The sequence below is a fragment of the Drosophila ananassae genome, chromosome 2L, assembly GCF_017639315.1.
Source record: "Drosophila ananassae strain 14024-0371.13 chromosome 2L, ASM1763931v2, whole genome shotgun sequence".
Lineage (NCBI taxonomy): Eukaryota > Metazoa > Arthropoda > Insecta > Diptera > Drosophilidae > Drosophila > Drosophila ananassae.
Genome location: NC_057927.1, coordinates 19,255,053 through 19,277,644, shown reverse-complemented (window position 1 = coordinate 19,277,644; position 22,592 = coordinate 19,255,053). Strand labels below are relative to the sequence as shown.

General features: G+C 44.5%; 1 protein-coding gene across 3 annotated transcripts; it reads left to right on the top strand.

Annotated features, from left to right (window-relative positions):
* The first annotated feature begins 1,885 nt into the window (after window positions 1-1,885).
* LOC6499099 (DNA-binding protein D-ETS-4) lies at window positions 1,886-13,693 on the top strand. Of its 3 annotated transcripts, none has more exons than XM_001955268.4 (5): window positions 1,886-2,570; window positions 9,058-9,841; window positions 9,901-10,061; window positions 11,756-11,930; window positions 12,015-13,693. In XM_001955268.4, the coding sequence occupies exons 1-5, from the start codon at window positions 2,532-2,534 to the stop codon at window positions 12,413-12,415; spliced, it is 1,560 nt and encodes a 519-aa protein (XP_001955304.1). In that variant the 5' UTR covers window positions 1,886-2,531; the 3' UTR covers window positions 12,416-13,693. The 3 variants fall into 3 exon arrangements, with proteins under 3 accessions (XP_001955304.1, XP_014765902.1, XP_014765903.1); XM_014910416.3 differs by lacking the exon at window positions 1,886-2,570 and adding an exon at window positions 2,600-8,625; XM_014910417.3 differs by lacking the exon at window positions 1,886-2,570 and adding an exon at window positions 2,600-8,757.
* Window positions 13,694-22,592: the final 8,899 nt, after the last annotated feature.

The following is a 22,592-nucleotide window of genomic DNA, read 5'->3' as shown; positions in this document are numbered from 1 at the left end:
TTTATCTTGCAGCAGGCTGATTAAATGATGCTTAGTGGCGCCACCGGTAATTCGATGGGTTATCCAATGCCTCACTAGAACATGTAGAGACTGTTTTGGGATTTTGGCCATCTGATGCTTCTAAGTGCTGCAAATGAAAGTTAAAGGGTGTTATAACAATGTATGTAGAATTTAGTAAGCTCTGGATTTAATAAAAGCTAATCTTTTTGAATTATCTAGTTGCGTACAAAGTTTAAAAGCAAACACCCAATTCAAAACACCTATTTTTTGATGTAGGGAATCTCTGCCAGAGATCTGTTTGTTTAAAGTAGTTTCGCCTGAAATTTAAATTTAATTTCGTTTGCGGTAGGTAGCCTTATTAGCTTTGCTATCCTTGCCGGAGTTTTGAGCACACGTTCATGAATGGATCAAGGCTCATCATTAAAACCCTAGAAGCTAGGGTTATCCTCAGCTGATTTATCGCAGCACTGGCAGCCCGTGAATGCGACACCCATATTTCCCCATTGAACGCTCGTCCAGCCCCGGGGGCTGATTCAGCTGTTTGTCGCAGCCTTTGCTGGTCCTGCCACTTTGGCACGTTTTGCGACCAATGCTCATCCCAGCTGGGGCTTCTCTGTCACAGACGCGTCCCGCGGTGGTCGCAGCCCGCCATAGAACGATGTTCCTTTGAGTCATCTGCCCGTCACCGAGGCAACAGATCCGTTTTGCCATAGCTAGCTGGCTGGAGGCGAGTCCGGATGGCTGGCTGGTCCGGGCTCCAGAGTTAATCGCGGAGGGTCCGTCATTCAACATCCGGCATAATGATGGCCATCGGCGGCCTGGCTGCCCGTCCTGCTGCTCTAGGTTCGCTGAGTGCCAATTGCTGTTGACATGTCTTTCATTTTAGGCGACGCAGCTTCCTGTTGCCACACGAAGCAATTGGCTCAGCCCGGCAACAGGCCAACAATTGCACGCCCGTCCAGTTAGGAATCATCCGACAGGTTCGACTGCCGACTGCACAGACAAGACAAGACTAGGACTTTTACAAATTTTAAGCGGGAAATGTTCTAATAGCTTATTAAATAAAAAGCCGAAAAACAAAATAATACTATTTTAAAATCATTCCTTTGTCTCTTTTATTATCCTTAAACCCCAAAGGGTTGAGGATAACACTTTCAGTTGTCAAATTTAATACCAAATTCCTTAGAATTCCGAGTCTGAAATAATTACATTCTGCTGCGGTCAATGACCGCCAGGACATTTCGGAAAGGATAGAACTGTGCTTGGCCTTCAGATGGCGTCACTGTTTTTATGAGTTGTCAAAAAAGGGGGAAAAAGAGAGTAGATCCATTGGAATTGTCATTGTGCCATGAAATATAAATGCCAAACAAAATTGTATTTCGACTTTTACCGATGCCTGGCTTTGTGTGTGTGGTCCCTGTTCCGACGTCTTTGCGTCTTGTGGAACGGAAGCGGAAATGATAATGCAGTTGACGTGCAGCAGTGCGCCGGAGCCATTTCGAAAACACACACACACACACTGCTGACAGCAGTATGCACTCGTATCTTGTATCTCGTATCTGACGGGTTGTGTTGGTTAGCCAGAAACTGTTTTGGTGTTTTTCTGACCGCCTCACTGTCAGAATCTGGCCAAGTTGTGGGGGCTGCGGGCCATGTGTGGCTATGGGCGTGGCCGATTCAATCACAGTTGCAGTGGCAGTTTCTGCCCGTGTCACTTTATGTGAAACAATAAATTTCATCGCGAAATTGATGGACTTTTGTTGCCATCGATAGTGCCATGGAAAAAGCTTGGGGGGAGCGACAGGAGACGGGGTCCAAAAGCTTGGCTCAAGATGGGCGGCGAACCAGTTTGGCGGCTCAAAAGCTCCACCAGATCCGAAAGCATGAGGTAAGCGGAGCGATCGTGGCACAGACCGCTCACAGAATTGAGCGTGAAGACTTTGCGAACGGTTGTTGACAGCGGACCATAGACCGCCCCACACAGAGACAGAGACAACGACAACCGAGTGAAAGAGAGAGCAACAAGTTTGCCAGTGGAAAATTTAGTAACGAAATGCAGTGATCAGCCAGCTAACTAGCTACCAGTGTTTAAATCAGTCGAGAAACTTCAAAGACTATCAAAATATATATCAAAAACTAACAAAACTCTTTAAAAGCTCATTATGAGCAGCACAAAGGCAGTGAAAAACAGTTCAGACAGCCAATTTAACAAAAGCAACGACAACTTTTGAGTGAATCTAGTTTAAAATTTCGAAAAGCCAAAAACCAAAACAGCAACAAGTGAAAGAGCCAGACAGAGAAGGAGAGAGCGGGGCGCCGCGAGCCAGAACGAGACAGCCGACGACAACCCGAGAGATACTTTCGCAGACGAGGTTGATTTTTAGATTTTTGCATGCACACGCCAGCCACGAGCGAGCTGTAAAAAGATACAGATACAGCTAGAGCTACAGCTACAGCTACCAGCCTGAGAAGTAAATCATCCATATATTTATTTATATCCCAGGAGTTATTAACGAGACGAGAGCTAAAAAATGGAGTATGAGAAAATGCTGTACATGCCGAGCAGTGAGGTAAGTAGAAAAAAAAGCACACCTTCTCAGCCGCAGATACAGTATCTGTAGCTGAAAGTAAAAATAAATAAACTACAGGCACAGGCAAAGATGCTGGCAGTGGACTGATAACCTTTCGACCCCCCACTGCCTGTTATCAATCGGCGAATGTATCTGTATCTGGTGGCCCTGTTTGCCAATCGAACATTATGCGCAGTTCGATGGATGTGGCTTTTAATTAGCCCAGAGCCTCGTGTAGGCGGCAGATGTATCTCGCGAATGCGAGCATATGTATCTTGCGAGTGCGAATGCGAAGCGAATGCGTGTCACTGGGTGAGAGTCTGTGGCAGGCGGAGCAGTTAGTTCAAAGCAGCAAAGCAGTGCCAGTAACACTTGCCAGTTACATTTTCGCATTCGCATTTGTCTTATGGCATTTCGTTTTAATTACAATAACAAAAACAGCAAAAGCAACTGCAACAGCAACAGCAACAGCAAGAAGAGCAGCAAAAGCCGTCCCAGCAGCAACTAGACAGCCAGCAACTTTCAAAAGATGCTTTCATTTTGCAAGAAGTGATTCTAAATGATTGTCAACTATGGCATGACAACAAACAGTGGCGCAAATAGTAAGAGCTGCCATGTCGGCCTGGCATTTCACTCGGAAAGTGCATTCCAATCTAACAGATACAACATTGGCAGCATCTTAGCAGCACAGCCCGGTAGCTTGGTAGCCCCGGCAGTAGAGATACTTTTTGTTGGACCTACTTAAGCCCCAAGTCTTTGACGTTTTTGCAATAAAAGAAAATACAGAAAAAAAACTTGTATTTACCATTTTTGATTGATTTGATGGAAATGTGTCTTTGCCGCGATTTTGCACGTCGTTGCAGCTTCTTCGTGGTAGCCCGATGCTGTTGCTTTTCCAATCTCTCGAACAAGTCGAAGCCCCACTCATGTCTCATTATAGTTATGGACATAATAAAATAAATACTACTACCAACAATTATAAATGCAAGCGCATTTGCTGCCGCTTTCGCAGCTGAGCACCACTAAGCCGAGTCTTGGCAGACTCTTGGCGGAAGAAAACACGACATGACATAAATACTTCAACTTGTCGGGTCTTCTTTCCCTCCCAGCACCTAGCCTTTCTTCGATGTGATTCGCCGTGAAGTTTCTACAATTCAGAATTTCCACCCTACGTAACTAAAGGCCTACGGCTTAAGATACACATATCTAATGGTTTGGATGGGTTATCAATCAAACCGATTATACAATAATAATACACTGCTTGGGTGTGGCTCCCCACAAGTCTATTGTTGTGGCAAGTAGCAGTACCTGCCAGAGCTCGAATTTTGTTGCCACGGCAGCTCTGTACTTCAATCTGTCGCCTGGCTTTTATGCAAATTGAAATGAGTTGGCTTTGCAACGTCTTTTCTACAGAATAATTGTCACTGCGTGCAGCGCATAATGAGCATCAGCCAGGAGTAGCAAGTGGAAGGGGGTTTGGAATGGAATTGGGATTGGGATTGGAACTGGATGGGTTTGTCAGGGCTCAGTGCCTAGACAAAAGCGCATTCCTTGCCATTTCAGCCATTAAAGGTGAAGGTGTGGGTCTCAGGCAGGTTGCAAGTGTCATTCAGGTTGTCTGTCGGAAAAGTATCCAAATAGTTCTCAGCCAGGTTATTGTGTGGCATATTGAATTGCACAGTAAGAAACTATTTACTCAAATTCCTTGCACTCTTTGTCCTTTCTGCAATACTAATTACAGGGAGATCATTTCAAAGGGTAATTTACAAAACATATCACTTGTAAATCATATGTAGTATATCATATATATCTTGTCCGATTCGATCAAGAATTCCTGTTGAATTCGAAGTGTTAATTAATGGACTGGACATGGGGTTTCTTTGACCACAAAAGCCTCGATATGCCGGAACATTCCAGACCGATATAGTTGCCTACCAGCCTCCCGATATTGTGCATATATTAAGCCGTGGGGACATGGTAGTTGGGGCAAAAAAATGCAGCATAATTGAAATGTTGCACCCATTAGAAAAGGAACTGCCTCTGTGTGTGTGTGATTTAAGATATTTATTAACCTTGCTGGGAGCCATTTATCTAGCATGAAATGTCGGCAATTAAATGCAATGCAAATAGCCAGACCGAAGCACAGAAACGGCAAGAACTGCACACAGAATTGCCCCGTCACGAAGCGACTAAGAGCAACAGATACAGATACACACAGACACTGTTGCAAAATAATGAGTGAAACAACAGACCCAAACAGAAGGCAGGGGGCGGACAGGAGGACTGGCGGGCTGGCGGGCTGGCGATGTAAAAATAAGCAGAAATAAGTCTTGTCTCTTTGACAGCTTAACCCACGCATCCAAGAAATCGTAGATTGTAGCGTGGTTGGAGTCGGGCAGGGGGAATTGACAGTGTATTTCTATCTACGCCTGTGTATCTGTGTATCTGCGAGTGTGCTTATGCTGTTGACAGCGCACTTCAACGTGGCCATAACCCCTTAGCCCCCATCCCACATACCAACTACATACAACTGAATATATACGTACAGTATCCAGTCCCTAAGCGCGCGAATAAAACGAACATTCATTAAACAAACAATTTGCGACCAGAAAATGGATGGAAAGAAGTGGCGACGGGGGATCTGGTGGAGGAGGTGGTGCTGGGTTTCAGTTTCTATTCGTGGCTTTTGCCAGCTCCATTGCCATAATGCGATTAGAACAGATTACCTGACAATTGTCGCCAGTCGGAGCCAGCAACTCAAAGGCGAACACCTGAGGTTAGGTCTGTGCTGCATTAGCATAGTTTGTTTATTTAGTTCAAAGATACATATAAATTAATTTAAATATCACCTGGCCATAACTCAACTTCAGGCCATGTCACTACCCAAGGCCTTCAAAGCTGCAGTTGCAACAGCATACGACTATATAGTATGTACCCTTCACTCGCAACCTTTTGTCTGAATCTGTATCTGATTTTGATTCGGATTCCGATACTGAATCTTTTCTGATTCTTTTCTTTTTTCTGTCTGTGGTTCTGGAAACCCAAGGTTTCCTTTGTCTATTTGGGCCGCGCCCCGTGTAAGATCTTGTTAAGTGCGGCTATATGGATATATGGCTGTATAGCCGTACGGCTATATAGATCGGTCGTGAGTTGGCCTTAGGCGTTGGCCATTTCATTCGTTCCATTTATTATCTGCGGGTACGACAATAAGCTGCCAGCTACTCGAGTGCTATCTGATCGCAGCTTTTAATAATGCTTTTGTCGTTCTTAAAACGTAAACTTGATTTTATTATTAGGCAAAAACCACACAAAACTATGGTATTTGTTAGTGTGTGCGTGCCAATAAATATGCCACATTCTTGACTGTGGCTTCGACTTGTTCTAATGAATTTTGTTTGAGTTGACCAGCCACAAAAATCATAAAACTTGTTTCTCTATTGCTTTTTTGCGGCTCTGCCTCTGTCAAATATTTTCGATTTATAACTCTCTTTCCCAATGTTATTGTTGCTAATTCCAGCAAGGGTTTTTCAATTTACTTGCCCAAAAGGGAAATCAAATCTACTGCTGCTGGTTTTGACAGTGCGGCAAAATATTTGCCTTAACTTCAACTTCGTCTTTGATTTCGACAGCGGCGTCATCACATGTAGTCTTAGCCCGGTCCGATTTTATTTAGCCTGCTTCGATTTGCTTTTCTGTTTGCTCATTGTGCTTCAGCTTCTGCTTTGTTTTTATTGGAAAAATGAATTTTTATCAGCCAGCTGGCATTTTAATAAATTGGCCATATTCAATTTATTTGCTTGTTTGAAATGAGTCAGCTCCGGAGTTATGGAATTTTGGCTGCTCAAAATTGTTATTATTTAATTGGAATTCAATTCTTTTCGGTGCCGGTGCGTGTCAGGCAAATGAGTTCTGTCTTTTTGATGCTCTGTGGCTTACATTTGAAATGAATATTCTTGGATATTATTTCCAAATGAGTGGCATTAGTCAGCACGGACATTGCGATCGTTTTTCCCGATAATAGATTCCATCGCAGCCAGTGTTGCCGGTCTTGGTGTATCCTGTTTCCGGGCAGGTGGAAAGCCCAGAATGCCCAGATTAACATACGAGCAGTGTAGCCCCTTCACTCTTTTTCTCCCGAACCACTTGAACGACCTCTCACCCACACCTCACTCACAATCGGTTCTGGGCCTTTGTAAAGTTACTTTAAAAATAGAACCGCCGGCTAAATGTGTCTATAATGGCGCTGTGGTTTTTCTAAAAATACAGCCCAAACACCAAACACCTGACAGTAAGAGCCATGCCAAATCCTAATTGCTGCCGGGGCTCATTGTTTTTCTGACACCAATCGCTTGGTGATCGATAACAGGCACAAAACAACCAATTTGTGACGTCCGATATTGGCGGATGGGCGCGGGTGCTGCGGCTATATTTATAAGCCGCCGACATGTATGAATACTGGCATAAATGCTTCGATATTTGATTCTTGGCTGGGCTGGCAAACAAAAAAGCGTTTATTGACAGCCGCCCGATGTCGGACACGCCAATGAAATATTACCAGCTAAGCAAGCCAGAAAAAAATGCCTTTTGTCTGCACTGGGAACTCCGATTCTGTCAGAAATGAGCTGAGCTTGTTTTCTCGCTTTTTGTAGAACGAGATTTAATTAAAATTTACGAGTACGAAACATGATTCAGTTTGCCAATGGCTTTGTGCTGGCGCTGGTAGGAGATCCAGGTACCCACAGAGCGGAGCTGGAATAACCCGAGTGATCTAATTCGCCAGCTGCGAGGATTTCTCAGGGCAGTCGATAAATCAAAGTCTCTGGATGAAATTCTAATTCTGACCGCTTTTATTACCCCCAGATAAGATTGTTTGGAGGAATTACCTATTCTTCGGGCGGGACCTTTTCCTCCTGCCTCAATTTATGACGGTTAATGGCCGTAAAATGTAATGGAATAATAGTTTTTATAGAGCGGAATTTTTATAAACTGTTGTAGTTTGTCGGCGAGTAGTTGGAGTTTATAACAAGTATAGTTGACATATTCGCAGCCTGTCTGGCCTTTAATGGTCCATAAAAGGCCCGTAGCAGCTTAATTTGCACAAACATGCACTTTTTGCCTAGCAATCACATTTTTTTATGGCCAATTCCGAATGAGTCATTGGCTGCAGCTGCTGAATCATGTCCTTCGGAGGGAGGGGCATATGCCGTATGGAGTTCGACTTCCATTATTTTTGGGTAAAGTCCCTTGGGCCGCTTAGATATCGCTCTAATAATATGCAGATTACGCAAGGTAATCGCTAGCGAAATCGAGGCAAAATGTTTGCGTTAGCAATTAGCGGGCAGGCGAGAAAAGCGAACTGAAATCACTCATACGCCCCGTTGTCGAACAATTAAAACATACGAGTGGAAATTGTAATAACATCGTGACTAGTTAGAATTATGGCGTCGTCGCCGAGCCAATAACAATAATAATACTCTTCCGCTCGCCCCCAGAGAGCCCAGAACTGAAAGTACTTGTCGGAAAATCCAGTATGAGCTGTATTATTAATAATAAGCGCACAGCGCATAGCAATGGGGCTCCCAGTCCCTTCGGCCCCCTCCCTATAAATTTTTTAAGGCCCCATGCGACAGAGTCGATGCATTGGGTTGCTTAATGAAAAACCAGTTTCTCGCAGCTAAAAATTGGTAGCGCATTCAGGCTATATTAGCATTGCCTTCTTTTATGACGCTTTGCAAATAGAGGAGAAAACAAAAAAATACAGAAAAACTGCGAGATGAGAGAGGGTGGTAAAGTACAGACATCTATGTGAGAGAACGCTTTGATTTTGATCTAGTCATTGTTTGGAGCTCGTAAAAAAAGCACACAGAGTGGATTTAGACAGAGCCCTGCCCTCGTCTAGGGGGCTTTGGGTTTTTTTGTGGCGTCACAAGCCGAAGTCACAGCTTGATAAATGAGAAAATCAATGGCACTTCGGGCTTAGTACCTAACTTGCTCTTGTATCGGCGGCTTCGCATCTCGCCACCATATATCGCCCCGCTGGATAGAACAATCTAAGGTTAAGAACAATCCAAGCTCGAAACCATCAACAAACAACAAACAGAAACTGAAACAGAGATCCCAAGTCCGAAAACAGAAACCGAATTTGTAGTCGCATTCGAAAAAATTTCCATACATTGTTGCTGGTCAGGTAGGTGCGAGTACGAATTAGAAAGGCGGCCATACAATAAATACGCAAACGAATTCCAACCAAAAACCAGAGAAGCAGCGAAATAAAAACAATTAACTTTCATGGGCGTGATAATTAAGACAGGTGGCCGCAATTTGGCAGCTAAGATCGGATCGTTTTTTGTTTCTGGCCTGATAATTAGTGAGGCCCCGGCAAGATGGCGCCTGCCTTTGGTGTTTTGATTTTCAATTAGCAGCCCCATTTTCTACTTTAACCCTGATTCTTGTACAAAATTCTTGGATACCTTATTGTACATTGCAGATGCCGCACAGCCCACAGCTGAAGCCACTTCAGTTCCAGGCCCAGACGCCTCCGGATCAGTTCGCATCTTATGCCGATCACTTTGACCTATCGCTGTTGCCGCAGGATCCCGCTCCTGCCCCCATTCCTACCACTGTCTTTCAGTACAACGCTCCCCAGATCAAGGTCGAGTGTGCATGGGACGGCCCACAGCAGCAGCCACAGCATCAACAGCAGGCTCCTTCGTACAGGACATCCTCCCACCAGCTCATACCACCTCCGCCCGCCTACCCGCACAGCGCCTACCCCTCCCCACAGTCCAGTCCCCTGCAGTCGGAGTTCGCCGCCTACGGTTTTGGCAAATTCGGGGGCAGCTACGACAGTCTTAACAGCCTGAGCAGCCCCTCCCCCTCTCTGGAAATTAAGCAGGAGCTGCACATCTTGCCGCCTTCACCGCCAGAGTCCAACTGTGAGACCCCCTCGCCACGCTCCTCCTGCGGAGAGAACATAAAAACTGAGCCCCTGGATGCGGACATCGAGAGTCTGATTGACTTGAACTCGCTGCTCCAGCATCAGAATATTCAGAGCCCACCCACTGATACTAAGCCCGATCACCAATTGCTCCGCGAGTGCCTGGAGGACACGAGCTTCCAGAAGCGGCACAATCTGAAGCCACTGGCTCTGGAATCCTTCATTGGCGGCTTGGCTGAGGTGCGCGGTGACTTTGAGCCTGTGATCTCACTGGCCCTGGAGCATGCCAAGCGGGAGGCCGATGCCATTTGCGCGGAGCTGCAAATATCGCAGGGTGAGTTCGGATCAAGATCGCCTAGCTTCTGTTGGCTATAAATTCAATTTTGTTTTCAGATCCAAATGGCTGGTCTCCCGTCCAGGTTCATGCATGGCTTCGATCCACCCTGGCTCAGTTCGGCCTACCGCCGGTGACCGACTTGGAATTGCAATTCTGCGAAAACGGCGCCGCTCTTACATTACTCAGCGAAGAGGAATTTGTCCGTCGCATGCCTGAGGTGAGTCTATTACTTAATCATCGCATATGTATCAGCTTTGACAAAAAAAGTTTAGGAAACTATTGAAATCGAACAAGAATCTTTAAAGAGCTCTGTGATACAACGTATTTTTGTCTAATTAGATGAGATTATAAAACGTGTGTTGGTTAATGAATGAGTTTAGGTTAAAGTACAGTTTTCGTTCAAAGTTAAGGGATCAACAGGATAATATAATTAAAAAGACTAAAGATTACTTTAATAATGAAAAATATGTGTTACACCTAATAGCTTTCGCTTAGTTTCTATATCAAAGAAGACTTTATTATTCAAATATTCCTTATAAGAAAGATGTTTCTTGGTGGAAAAAACCAGTCGTAAAAATGCCTTAAAAAGATTTAGCCAATAATTGAGTGTTAAAAGTATGTAAGTATGAAAAGCTGTAAGAGTCACTCAAAAAATATGGCTGTGGTCTCAAAAACCCATGACTTAACTGGGAGAGTGCCAAAATAGTTGGGCATATTACAAAATCGATCACACGGCGACGCATTAAACAATAAGACAATGCAAATGGCTAAGGCAAAGAGCCGAGTGCCGAGCGCCGCCAGAAATCCAATATGGAGAGGCCAATCAATGCGATTGAATTGAATTTCGCGTACGGGGCGGGCGAAATGGAATGGAAATGGAAATGGGGGAAAAACAACAAAAACAATAACAACAAGCAAAACAAAACGAATCGAATTGAAACGAAAACTAAAACGAAACAAGTTTCGTAACTGGCGTGTTGACGTCATGGCTGCCAGCCAGAGTCAGAGTGGCTTACATGCTCTGGGCCCAGTCAGCAATCATTAATAAACGAAAAAAAATTGAAAAAATCAAAAAGCAAAACGCAAAACTTAAAACTCAAAGCTCAAGATACAAAACTTAAGACTCAAGCCTCACAAACTCAAAAAACCTGTTGCCAGCAATTAGGCAGAGCAGGCATCAGCCATCAGCAATCAGCGAAAACTACTCCACATCCGAAGCACATGCTCCGAGAGTTTTGCCAAAAATATATCAATGATTACATTCGCTTAGGCTTGTTAGCTGATGTTGCTACTGCAGCATGGCAGCACAGCGGAGGAGAAAAATAAAAACCAAAACAAAAGACTTAGGCAACGAACGTGAGCGGGCCACCGAAATCGGAGAGCAGTCAACACCAAAAAAAAAAGATACAAAAAATAAAAACCTGACAAAAAAAGCAACAGAAGAAAAAGAAACAAAATTAGTAACCGTGGTCATGGCTGTAAAGGTGAAAGAATGTGTGAAGGTTGTTTGGTGAAACTGCAGCACTTGGATGGATGATTACGAGCCATCGTAGCCGTAGCAGCAGCTCAGATGACTGGGCGGTGGGCTGGCGGGACACTGGAGATGTGCGGGGTTGGGAGGGGACCCGAACCAAAACTCGAACTGAGCCAACGACCAGCAACGACATTGCAAGGTGAAAGTAAGTCGTCGCCATGGTCTCTGGTTGCTGCTGTCTGTTCGACTCGGTTGTGGTTGTGGAAATGCAGCTCGCTTCGTCGAGGTGCGCATAATTTATGCAGTTGGATAGCCAAAGAATTCCCAATTGATATGCCGTCTAGATTGAGATCTGGCCAGGATTAAGGCTTAGGCTAAGTTGTGCCCAATCGAAATGTCTCACTCTCGGCTTTTTCTTTTCACTTCTCCATTTCCAGAGTGGGAGTACGCTGCACGCCCAGCTGGAGATTTGGAAGATGGCCTACGCCGACCAGCCCGCTCAACAGCCGCATCAGCAGAACCAGCAGTCGCACCAGTCCGCCCCGGCTGATCTTTGGCCTGCCAACTTTGGGATTCCCAATTTGGACATGGACTACAACGAGGACAGCGAAGGTGGGTTGGTTGAAGACAAAAAAAACCATTGAGATTGTTAATTCTATTATTTTATATAATAATGTTTGGACTTCTTGCTTTCAGATGATGATGAAATGGAGCCAGAGGTGGTGGTTACTCCAATCAACAGCAGCGCGACTGCAACGAACACGACCACGCCCACAACAGGAACGAAACGTTCAAACGGTACACGTACTGGAGGCGGTGGATCTCATATCCATCTGTGGCAGTTCCTCAAGGAGCTGCTGGCAGCGCCGCAGGTGAATGGAACTGCCATCCGGTGGATCGACCGTAGCAAGGGCATCTTCAAGATCGAGGACTCCGTGCGAGTGGCCAAGCTATGGGGCCGGCGCAAGAATCGTCCGGCAATGAACTACGACAAGCTGTCCCGGTCCATAAGGCAGTACTACAAGAAGGGCATCATGAAGAAGACGGAGAGATCGCAGAGGTTGGTCTACCAGTTCTGTCATCCCTACAGCCAGTAGTGGTCCTTTATTGTAGGATTATCTATAGTTTAGGGCTATTTATTGCTAGTTGTAGGGGCTGTCACCCCTTGTTGACCCGTGACCCAGACCCACCTTGTTGTCCTCCCAACTACGCTCGACTAGCCGCTGGGGCCTAGCGAGTTGTAGTTCCAGTAGTTCTTGTACATAACACCCATCTTGTTAGGCACGAAGGTAAGTTCGTGCATCGATTAAGTTTGGCTCTAAGCTTAAGGCTCAAACCCAGGTCCTCCAGGCGAAGGTAAGTTCGCCGGGGCAGAGGTTTTAAGTTACCCCCTCCCCTCGAATTTCGATCCCAATCTAGCGGCAGTCTAATCCGCATCCTGCAGTCGTTTGGCCGCAGATGCGTATGTTTTGATTTACCGGCGACATCTTTATTCAACTGCTGCCTTAATCAGCGCAGGAAGTCTCTCCGAAACGTCCTTACCGGTTTCCACACAGGGCTGGAGCGCCATTAGTAGTCCGAGGCGAAATTGGCCAAGTGATCCACTTGCAGCCCTGTGAGATCCCGCAAGGACTATCCCCTGTCGAGCAACCTGTGTCGGGCAGCATGAAGGTGTTGCGGTAATTTTAGGAACCATATATCTATGATATATCAAAAGTAAGTTCTATGAACCACTTAATAAGCGAACAAAAAAAAGTTAGTCTTAAGCGCCCCGATTAGCCATAGGCCTCCTTGAAAGTTTTTTCTCTTCACCACACAGCCAAGTTAAAAATCTTTCGACCTCATCCGATTTATTTCGTTTCTAAATCTAGTTTTAAAACCATTCATCGATATCAATTATTTATTTCGTACCGGGTGGTGGTTTAATTAAGAACACTTTGTTTCCCTCTACATTTTGATTATTTTCAATTAGCATAATTCGCGCATAATTCTGTCTAGTTTTTCGTGCATGTGACGGGTAGCGAGTTTAAGTTAATTTTAATATTTATTTTTCTGGCCAGGCCGAGCGTCTAGTTGATGCAAGTCAATTATTTTGTTTCTATTTGCATTCGCAATAATGCAGGCGTTTTAATTGAATTATGCAATCGCCAGTTGGCAGCTAGGCTTATTTGTTAACCAAATAGAACAGTTACCGTTTATGATAATGATTATATACATACTCTCACAATTAATTAGGATGCACACATAAGCCAGCATAGCTTGGCGACTAGATTTATGTAAGCTTTTTCGAAACTCGAATTATTTATTTATTTATTCAACTAACATATTGTCATGATACACTATTTTAAAATAATAAAAATCACTGCAAAAACCAAGCTCTTTTTTGGGTGGAAATTACTTACTATCTGAGAGGGGATTGCTATCTATTATTTCGAGTGGAAATCGAATTTAGATTGACCTGTCACTGTCACTGCACTCACCTGTGACCGTTGCAATTTTCAATCAGCGAACTGGACCCCTGGAAACCCAATTCCCTTTGGTTGGTATTATCGAGGCCGTACTATGAGATTTTCCCGATGTTGCTACCCCGGCTGAGATTAATTTAATGCGCCCGAATGAGTTTATCGTCTTTGTTGTCCCGTCCGGGCCCGTGCTCACGGCCCAACTCCAATTCCAGATTCCAGCTAGAGCGCTGCTTCATTTAAATACTAAATCGCATTAAATGCCATGAAGTGGAAAATTCCCAAAAGCAATAAATTCATTCCTTCCAGCCGCCAGCCACCAGCTCGGTATGCTCTCACTTTTTGAGTGAAAGCTCCGTGCTCGACAATATTTGCATTATCTCGGAGACAATCCGAAGACTCGCTACGACTTTGTGTTTATCCTTGCTGGCAGGCAGGCAACCGTCATCCAGCCTTGCCTTTCTTTGTCTTTGTCTTGGATTCCTGGGCTCCAGGGCTGGGCTGACTAGATGTCTGACTGACTGGTTGGCTGACAGTGCCCTCGTCATATTCTGCTGCCTGCTGTCTATTCCCTTCGACAAAAAACTACAAAGACAAATATTTAATTGAATTAGTGCAGCTAGCGTTAAGCAGACGCAGGCAGATATTGTGTGCAAGGACACGTCCAGAGCCAGGCTAAAATTTGAATTTTGTGTTTGATTCATCAACAGGTTCGTTACCGCCCGAAGGCTTAAGATATGCGCCAATTTGGATTTGTGCCCGCCCACAGCGTTATCCTGCAAACGTTATCCTTTCACATTACTTCCTGCCGGCGCTGCTGCTGCTGATGTTCACTTCGGTAACCATTCTTATGATAATTCGTCAATTCTCAAGAAGGTTACTCGGGTCCGGAGCATCCGAGCCATTTTCTACATATTTTGATAATTACGCCTTTGCTGACAATTTACCCGGCCCTCCCAGCCTCGCCCAAAGTTAGTTAGCCCTTTTTTGAGCCTCGGCTCGTTTTGAGGCATCCTGTCAATTTTCCGTTTAATAATAGCCACCACCACCTGCCATGGATCCTTAACCCTCAACCCTTATCCCACTGCCGCCGCCCGGAGACATTTTGCGCGCATTGTTGAGCTTTTCAACTTCGCTGAAGGCACCTCTAATTAGCATAATTGGTGACATTGAAGCGGGACCAGGTCACCCGGGGACCGGTCGGACCAGTGCCCATCAAAGCATGATGAATATGCTCAAAAGCCAGCCCGCAATGGTACAAAAATATTCGCTGCTAATTAAATGCCGGGCGTAATCAATTAGCTTGGATTGACTGCCCTTCTGCGTTGGCCCACGCCCAATAAAATGTTTATATGTAGTAGATGGGATATAAAAACAAACCGTAGCGAAAAAGGAAATGCCAGAGTCGGGTTTTAAATTTTACATTAGACTAATTCAGGACGTAAATTGCCGGGTGTCTGGCCTGCATACCAAAACCCAAGAAGGAGCCAAGACCGAACCGCAGGTAAGTGAAAATTCAATTTAAATTGATGTCGACTGGCCAGCCCCATCTGGAGGTGGGTCTCCTTCCAGCTGAAGGAGTGTATATGCCATTTAAGTTAAGTACCTTGGCCGCACACACACTCCCGGCATCGGACACACTCCACACCGATTGTGGGAACGTAAAACAGCTAACAAGTGGCCGAGCATTTGGGTCCAGCTGCCCATGACTGCGAAATCAGCGCCGGCAGCCGCCAAAACAGCAACATTTTTAAAAATTCATAAAAAGGCAACCACCAGCAGACAGTGTTCGGCCACCTTTGGTTCTGGCTGGTGGTTGTTTTGGGTTGTGTTTGCTTACGTTGTGTGGGGAGTGTGTTTCCGGCCACCTTCATTTTTCAAGTGTGTTTCAATTTTTGCACTTGCTACTTCCAAGACTACCTCCGCACCGGGAAACCTGGAAACTGCTGGCTCACCTTTGCCGTAACCGCCTGTCGGTGGTAATGAAATTACAATTTTTATAGGCCAGGCCATGAAAAATAAATGAGACTTAAGCACATTGCCGGGCACTGACTAAACTGTTTGCTGTTTCCCAAGGAAGCTAGACCCGCCCGGGGTTCTGGCAACTGGTCGAAACATATTCAAGGGCTATTCAACAAGTCGATGCCTACGCACAGGGATATAAATATCCTTTCCCCATGGACCCGGTTCTGATCATACGGAAACTGGAGCCCAAAGCCTTTTTCTGGGTGAATTGGTAGATTGGACCGAGAGATCTCTGCCAATTTCCTACAGTTTACTAGGTATGTGTTTCGTTTATACCCTTTTTTCGGGTCCCTGGCCGAATTTCAATTAACTTAAAAAAGTTTTCGCTCCGAGGTGGGCGAAAAAGCCAAATCGCTTTGGTCCTTATTTTTTCAAAAAACATTTCTCCCTTTTTCACTCAAACGAAATTTATGCTGCGAGCGAATCGTTGCCTACATTCCAGGCTGGTCCAAATTGAACCGACTGTGGCAACATTTAGTTTAGTTAAGTGCATTTGATTTGCCATCTAAATACCCGGGGGGCGAGTTAGCCACATGGAATTGCAATTTATTGAATTATCCACAGCAGAATGCCGAGAGAGCCACAAAGTCAGAAATCCTCTGAACAATAATCGCATTATGTGGCTTGGCCTGTATTGTGTATTATAGATATATACATAAATATATACAGATGTATTTAAATTAATAGTGTTCAAAATTAGAAATACTTTTGATAGTTACAATTTTGAAGAGCATATGTTCAAGAATTAATTAATTGGTAACGATTTACCAAAAATTTAGAGTTTTTAATGTTTATGTTATTTTTTTGGTAATTTTTGAAATTTTCAAATGAAAGATATGAAGAGCTCTTCCAGATTAAAAATTAGGAAAAATTGGGTCGAAACCAATTATTTTCACAGCTCGTCTATCCTTTGACTAATTTTGACAACTTTCATTTGAAGAATTTGAAAATTACCAGAAAATCTATGAAAACTTTTCCGATTAATTCTTTCTATATGGTGTTAGCGCCATCTGTGGTTATTGGTCAACAGTATGTTCATTGACCTTAATCCGAAATCGAATTTGGCAGAGCAAAGTCCTCGTGGTCCCGCTCACGTACTTGCGTTGGGCGTTTTTAATTAGTTGTGTCGCTGGCTCGAATCGAACTTGCCCGACATTTAATTTAATCACGCTCTACACATATATGCCACAAATATTTGAGGAGCCAAGCAAGGCGCTGGAAATTGCGTATGCGCCATGTGGGCCGTCCCTCAGACTCATTGTCTGACGACCTCCGATCCGCTGGGAACGTTGTTGCCGCCGGCTGGCAAATGTGTTGACGCATTTTACAATACACAGCGGGACCAACATGGGGCAAGTACTATGTAAGTGTGTGTGTGTGTGGGTGGGTGTCCGTGTGTGCGTAATTATGAATTCCATAATCATTTCGTTAATATTCGCAGCACGCGGCTTTGACGCTCGCTTTGGATAAATTGCAGCAACAGCAACAGAAACAGCAAGGAAGTTAAGGCTTCTGGAGTCAGCCGGCTCGTTTCATGTGCTTATGCTTATCCTGCGGGGAATTAAAAATAATTTGGGTCGTTTTGGTGTTATGTTCCCATTCCCGAGCCCCACACTCTACCCCCTTAGCACCGACACCCTCTTTGTTGTTTGCCATTTGCCATTTGCTGGCAGGTGTTTGCCTTTGAATCCCTCGGCTCTGCCGCGCGCCTGTGTTGATTATGGCTTAATTTTTAGTAATTATATTAACATGATTAAATTTGTTGTGATTTCGCAGCCTTTACGGCTTTAAAAATTACAGGAGCCCACTGCGATGGGGTAGTCACGGCGACCGGCTACGACGCATGCGAAATTAATTCAACGCGTAATTAGTCCCCATAATCCAATATTGAATGTGAACATTTCGCTTGACTTTGGTTTAGTGGAATATTTGGCTTCCGCCGGGCACTGCAAATGCACAATTGCATGCCAGCATCGCTCCGGGAAATTATTTTAATATACTAGTACAGTTTCCTGCCAGCTCATGGCTGTGTGTCTACCCTATATGGACATTCATGCAGGATTGCGTTTTGGGAGCAGTCTTCGCGAGGAGGGGTCATTGAGCGTGCTTTGTTATTAATTAAAAACGCACATGCGGCTCTCATTAAATGCGCACATTTTTGAAAATTCATTTTTATTTTTATTGACTCGCCCGTAACCCGATATTATGGCAGGAATCTAATGGTCTCCTTCTCCCTCTTCGGCAGCGCGATGACAGGACTTTGCAAAGGGGCAAGCTAACGGGGGAAGAGCTACTGAACATAAAAAATAAATCCCAAATTATGCAATTAAAATCGCACGTTTCGAAAATAAATCGTAGAGCACAAAGCCATACAAATGTGACAGGAAAAAAGGGGGGGCACATGCACTTGCACTTGAAATAATGATTTTAAAATATTTTAATCATAACATTTTAAAAAATAGGCGTACAATTTCAAAGTATATTATTTTATTTTCCCAGGATTATTTATCCTATGTGACATAAAATTTAGCTGATTTTTGATGAGAGATGATTTTTTGGTACTTTTTATTCAAGTGATTTCCATATGCAACCGAAACCGGCAAGTTCAACGATGGCAACGACGAGGGCAATAAGGTAAAAGCACTGGGCGGGCAAACAGCTGAAAGTGTATTAATTTCTTTAAAACGCAACCTTGCGTGTCAAAGGGTAGGCGTTATGTGTTGTGGGTGGTGTGGCATGTGTGCGGCCTGTGGGTGGGTGGTAAGTGGTGATTGTTGCCAAATAGGTGTCGAGACATGGCAACTTCATCCAACTGGTTAGAGGCTAGCATGATGTTGCCGCGACAACCTGCAACTTGCAACCTGCATCTGCCGATTATTGGGATTGAAATATATCTTGGGATGGGAAATTCGCAATATTTTTGAATTACCGGGAAAAAGTATGCAAAGCGGCAAATAAGTTGGAAAAATTGGAAATTCAGAGGACGAAGCAGCGAATGGCTGTCGAGTATCATAAGTTGGCTGAACTTTGTGCAAGTCGATGACTTGTGCTCTGTAATTGCAAGGACCGGTCCATGCAGGACTTTTCACCAAACAGCTTCTCGCAGTTGTCGTTGTCATATTGGCGCATTGCTTTGTGCTGCTGCGCTTTTGTGCTGCGCTGCGTTTGCAGCTTTCAGCTCAGTTCAGTTGCCCCTGCAGTCCTTGCTGCCCCCAGCCGCCTTTTGCTGCAGTTCGTTATAGCATACGCAACTCATAAATAACGCGAGACGTTGCTGAGGGGTTGCAATCGGTGTTGTTGTTGGCGGAGTCTTTTGGGGGCGGGAGTGTGGACAGCCCCCGGGCAAGCCAAGCCACGTACTTGCACTTTTGCCACTTTTCTACTTACTTGCCACGCTCTGTGTGTGTGTCTATGTGTGTGTGTGTGGCACTTCAACTCTAATATAAAGTTTGCACTCGAAATGTGCTGCCAGCACTTTTTGGTATTACGCAAAGTTTTCACAACCTCCCGCGGGGCAGCTGCGTGAGAAACGTGTGCGCGAGGTGCGGGATGGAGACTAAAACCAGGATACGGGGCTTCAGGACACTGGGACACACTGCTAGCTGATTTTTACGGAGCAAGGCGAGCGATGGAAAAAAATTAAATTGCTTGCAATTTGCACAGTTCAATGCGCTTTAGCTAAGAGAATTCGCGCACAGATTTTCATAACTTAGAGATGTGCAGTCAATGTCTTTGAGCGGTGCCATGGAAAGTTCTGCCATGTCATATGTCTGTGTGTGGGTGGATGCGGCAGGGGGTGTTCACTGTACAGGTAGAGGTGCAGATGCCGATGCTGGTACAGGTGTGCAGAGTTGTAAACTAACGCAATGACAAACGCAATCACAATAAGAATTTCACAGTTAGTTAAGTTTGCCTTGTTGTGGGTTTTTGTTTCGTTTTGCACAACACATATATTCCATTTCGTCCTGGCAGCTGCAAAGGATTCTCGCCCGGCAATTTATAAAGCACACCTCATCATTTCGGCTGTCTATGTGGATGTGTGTGTGTGCCGTCTTTGTTCACCTCCCTCACAAATATGCATAAATAAACCCTACAATTCCTGCGATTCTCTCTACAATTACAAAACATTTTCGCTTCCTTTTCGTTTGCAAAATGCCAAGAAATTATCATTAAGACAGACGATCCTGGAAAGGGTCTGAATCGTCCTGTAAGCCCCTGGTAAAGCAGAAAAGAAAGGCAATAAATTGCGACTGATGCGAAAGTTAATAAAAAAAGTTCAATAAAATCGAAAAGGGTGCTGATTTCGATGCCATGGCAATGGGGAATTGGGTGTCTGGGATAGGGACCCTCATCATAGTTCATTAAATGCGTAAAGGAATAAAAAATTTCTCCAAAAATATTCCATAAAACCCTGCCTACAAGCCCGACGACCACGCCCACTCCCATGCCTACGCCCTGACCCGCCTAAAAAGTGGGCGTGGTGGATGGAAAGAAATTCGTTTGGGAGCGAGACACACGCATAAAGGCATTTATTTTGTCTGTTGGCTGGTTTCTCGGTCGGTTGTATTGCATTAAAGCCAAAAACGGCCCGGCGAGCATAAATAAATTTTGTTTTATGCGTCAATAATGATGAAGTTATTACGACTCTATTAGAAGGCAGGCCAACTTCCAGCCAGCCCACATCCTTGCCCATAAAATCGGCCAAGGGGTGCAGGGTTTGGAGCATTAAAAAAGTTTACAAAAAAATATAAAGGAACAGGGGCGAGACACACTCACCTATAGATACCAGTTCGTATATAGTCCGTACATTCTTGTATATTAACCGCAGCCTCGACCCGGCTCTCCTCCGTCTCGTCACAGTCCGACCCACTTAAGCGACGCCGAAACTTTTTTATTAAACCGTGCAGTCCGGCTAATAGATGAGATGAGAGCCGGAACTAGGGGACGAGGGATGCCCAGAGCGAGCAGGGTCACTTTCCAAAATGGCCGCCCGGTTGTGCTTAATAAAATTTATGATTTCGACGCACGGCTTTGACAGTTCAAATTAAAATGGGTGCGGCCCTCGGGAAGTGAAGATTTCTTCTCAGCCAGGTGGCTGAGGCGGCACATGGAAAAGGTTTGCAGCCGCTTCTCCTAACAAAAAAAGAATGAGAAAAACTTGATGGCTAAGAAAGTGGAAAGCCAAAAGTTAAATACAAAGTTGGGGCGCACAAATTGATAATGTTGGCCAACAACTCATCTGACCAGCCGGAGTTATAATGCAAAAACTGACATGGCAGCAGGGCAATATGAAAGATTATGGCATGCAGCGCAACCAGGGCGGAACGAACTACGGCGGAGTCCAGGGTCCGGACTGCGGACTGCGGAAACGGGCAAGGCAAGTGTACTTGGACTTGAGGCGGATATGCCGCTGCCATCAAATCATTTTGCAAGCGGAAAATGGCGCTTGACAACGTTCTCAAGCCCCCGACGTCGAGTCATTGTTGTTTGCCATCTTCGCATTTGTGGCCCTATATAAAAAATTGCAAACATTTCCAGGCGAAATGCTAAAAGGAATTGTGGTGACTTGCTAGTGCCCTATAATAAATAGAAGAGATTGGATTGCAAGTTGCCTTATTGAAAGTTAAATTATAAGCCTCCCATGAACTTTATTGAGTAAAGCCTCTGTCAATATTTTAGTAAATTTTAGGACATAATCAGCAGGAACATGAACATCGACACGACTGTTCAAAGATGTCCTAGCGGAAATCGCTGTCTACTGACCATCGGGCCACGTTTCGTTGCGCTTAGTTATTTTATAAAAATTTCTGGTCTTCATTTTTTTTTAGCTTGTTCGTCTTCTCCCTGGCCTGGCTCTTTCATTCAGCACGTTCCTCTGTTTGACTTTCATAAACTTTTAACGACTTTTGCCTTTGCCGCCAAGGCTTACATGTGGCAGGAGCGAAAAGTAGGGGCGGCGATGGCAGCGGCGGTGGCTGAAGGAGAAGGAATTGTTGAGAAACTTTCCACTTATACCTATTTGTTTGTAAGTAATTCTGCTACTCCCAACTCCGGAGCTATAGAGCTCCGGAGTTGTCAGGGACAACAGAGCGCCCTGAGCCGGACACGCTTCATTTCCCGTTTTGCTGACGCTCGATTGATCGTCGTGGTCGTATCAAACTGGAAATGTTATACTTAGCCTTGGCCAACGCTAAATGCTGGGTTAAACTGGAGCTGTGGGCCAAGCTGGAAAGAACCGAATCGCACGAAAAATGCAACTAAGGCACACAGACAATTTCGACAAAGTATCCAAATTAAATCCGACACAAACACCGGCACATTCATTGCCAACACATGAGGATTCTGGAATCTAGATCCTGGCAGTCGGAGGTGAGGCTTTTGCGGTTGCACATTCATCATCTATTTATTCGGGCACTCCCCCACAGAGCTCCACTGGTGGCAGCCATTTGAGTTCCACAATTTGGTTTATATCGGTCTTGTTTCTGTGGCCGGTTCATACTTCTCCACAACACTTGCCAAAAACATTTATCAAAAAATGGAATATATCTCTGTCATAAGCATTTGTTGTTGGTAAATCCTTTTTAAAAATAAATTAAAAGCACTGATTGATTTTAGGAGCTTAAAATGCAATTGCCTATGAATATTTATATTTTTAGTTGATTCTTTGAAAGAAATCGATACTGTTGGATTAGAAAATTCAAATTTAAATTTATCAAGAATAAGGTAAAGAATTTATAGTAGTTTATTACTACTATATCTTCATAAATTGGAAACAGCTTTTGTGATA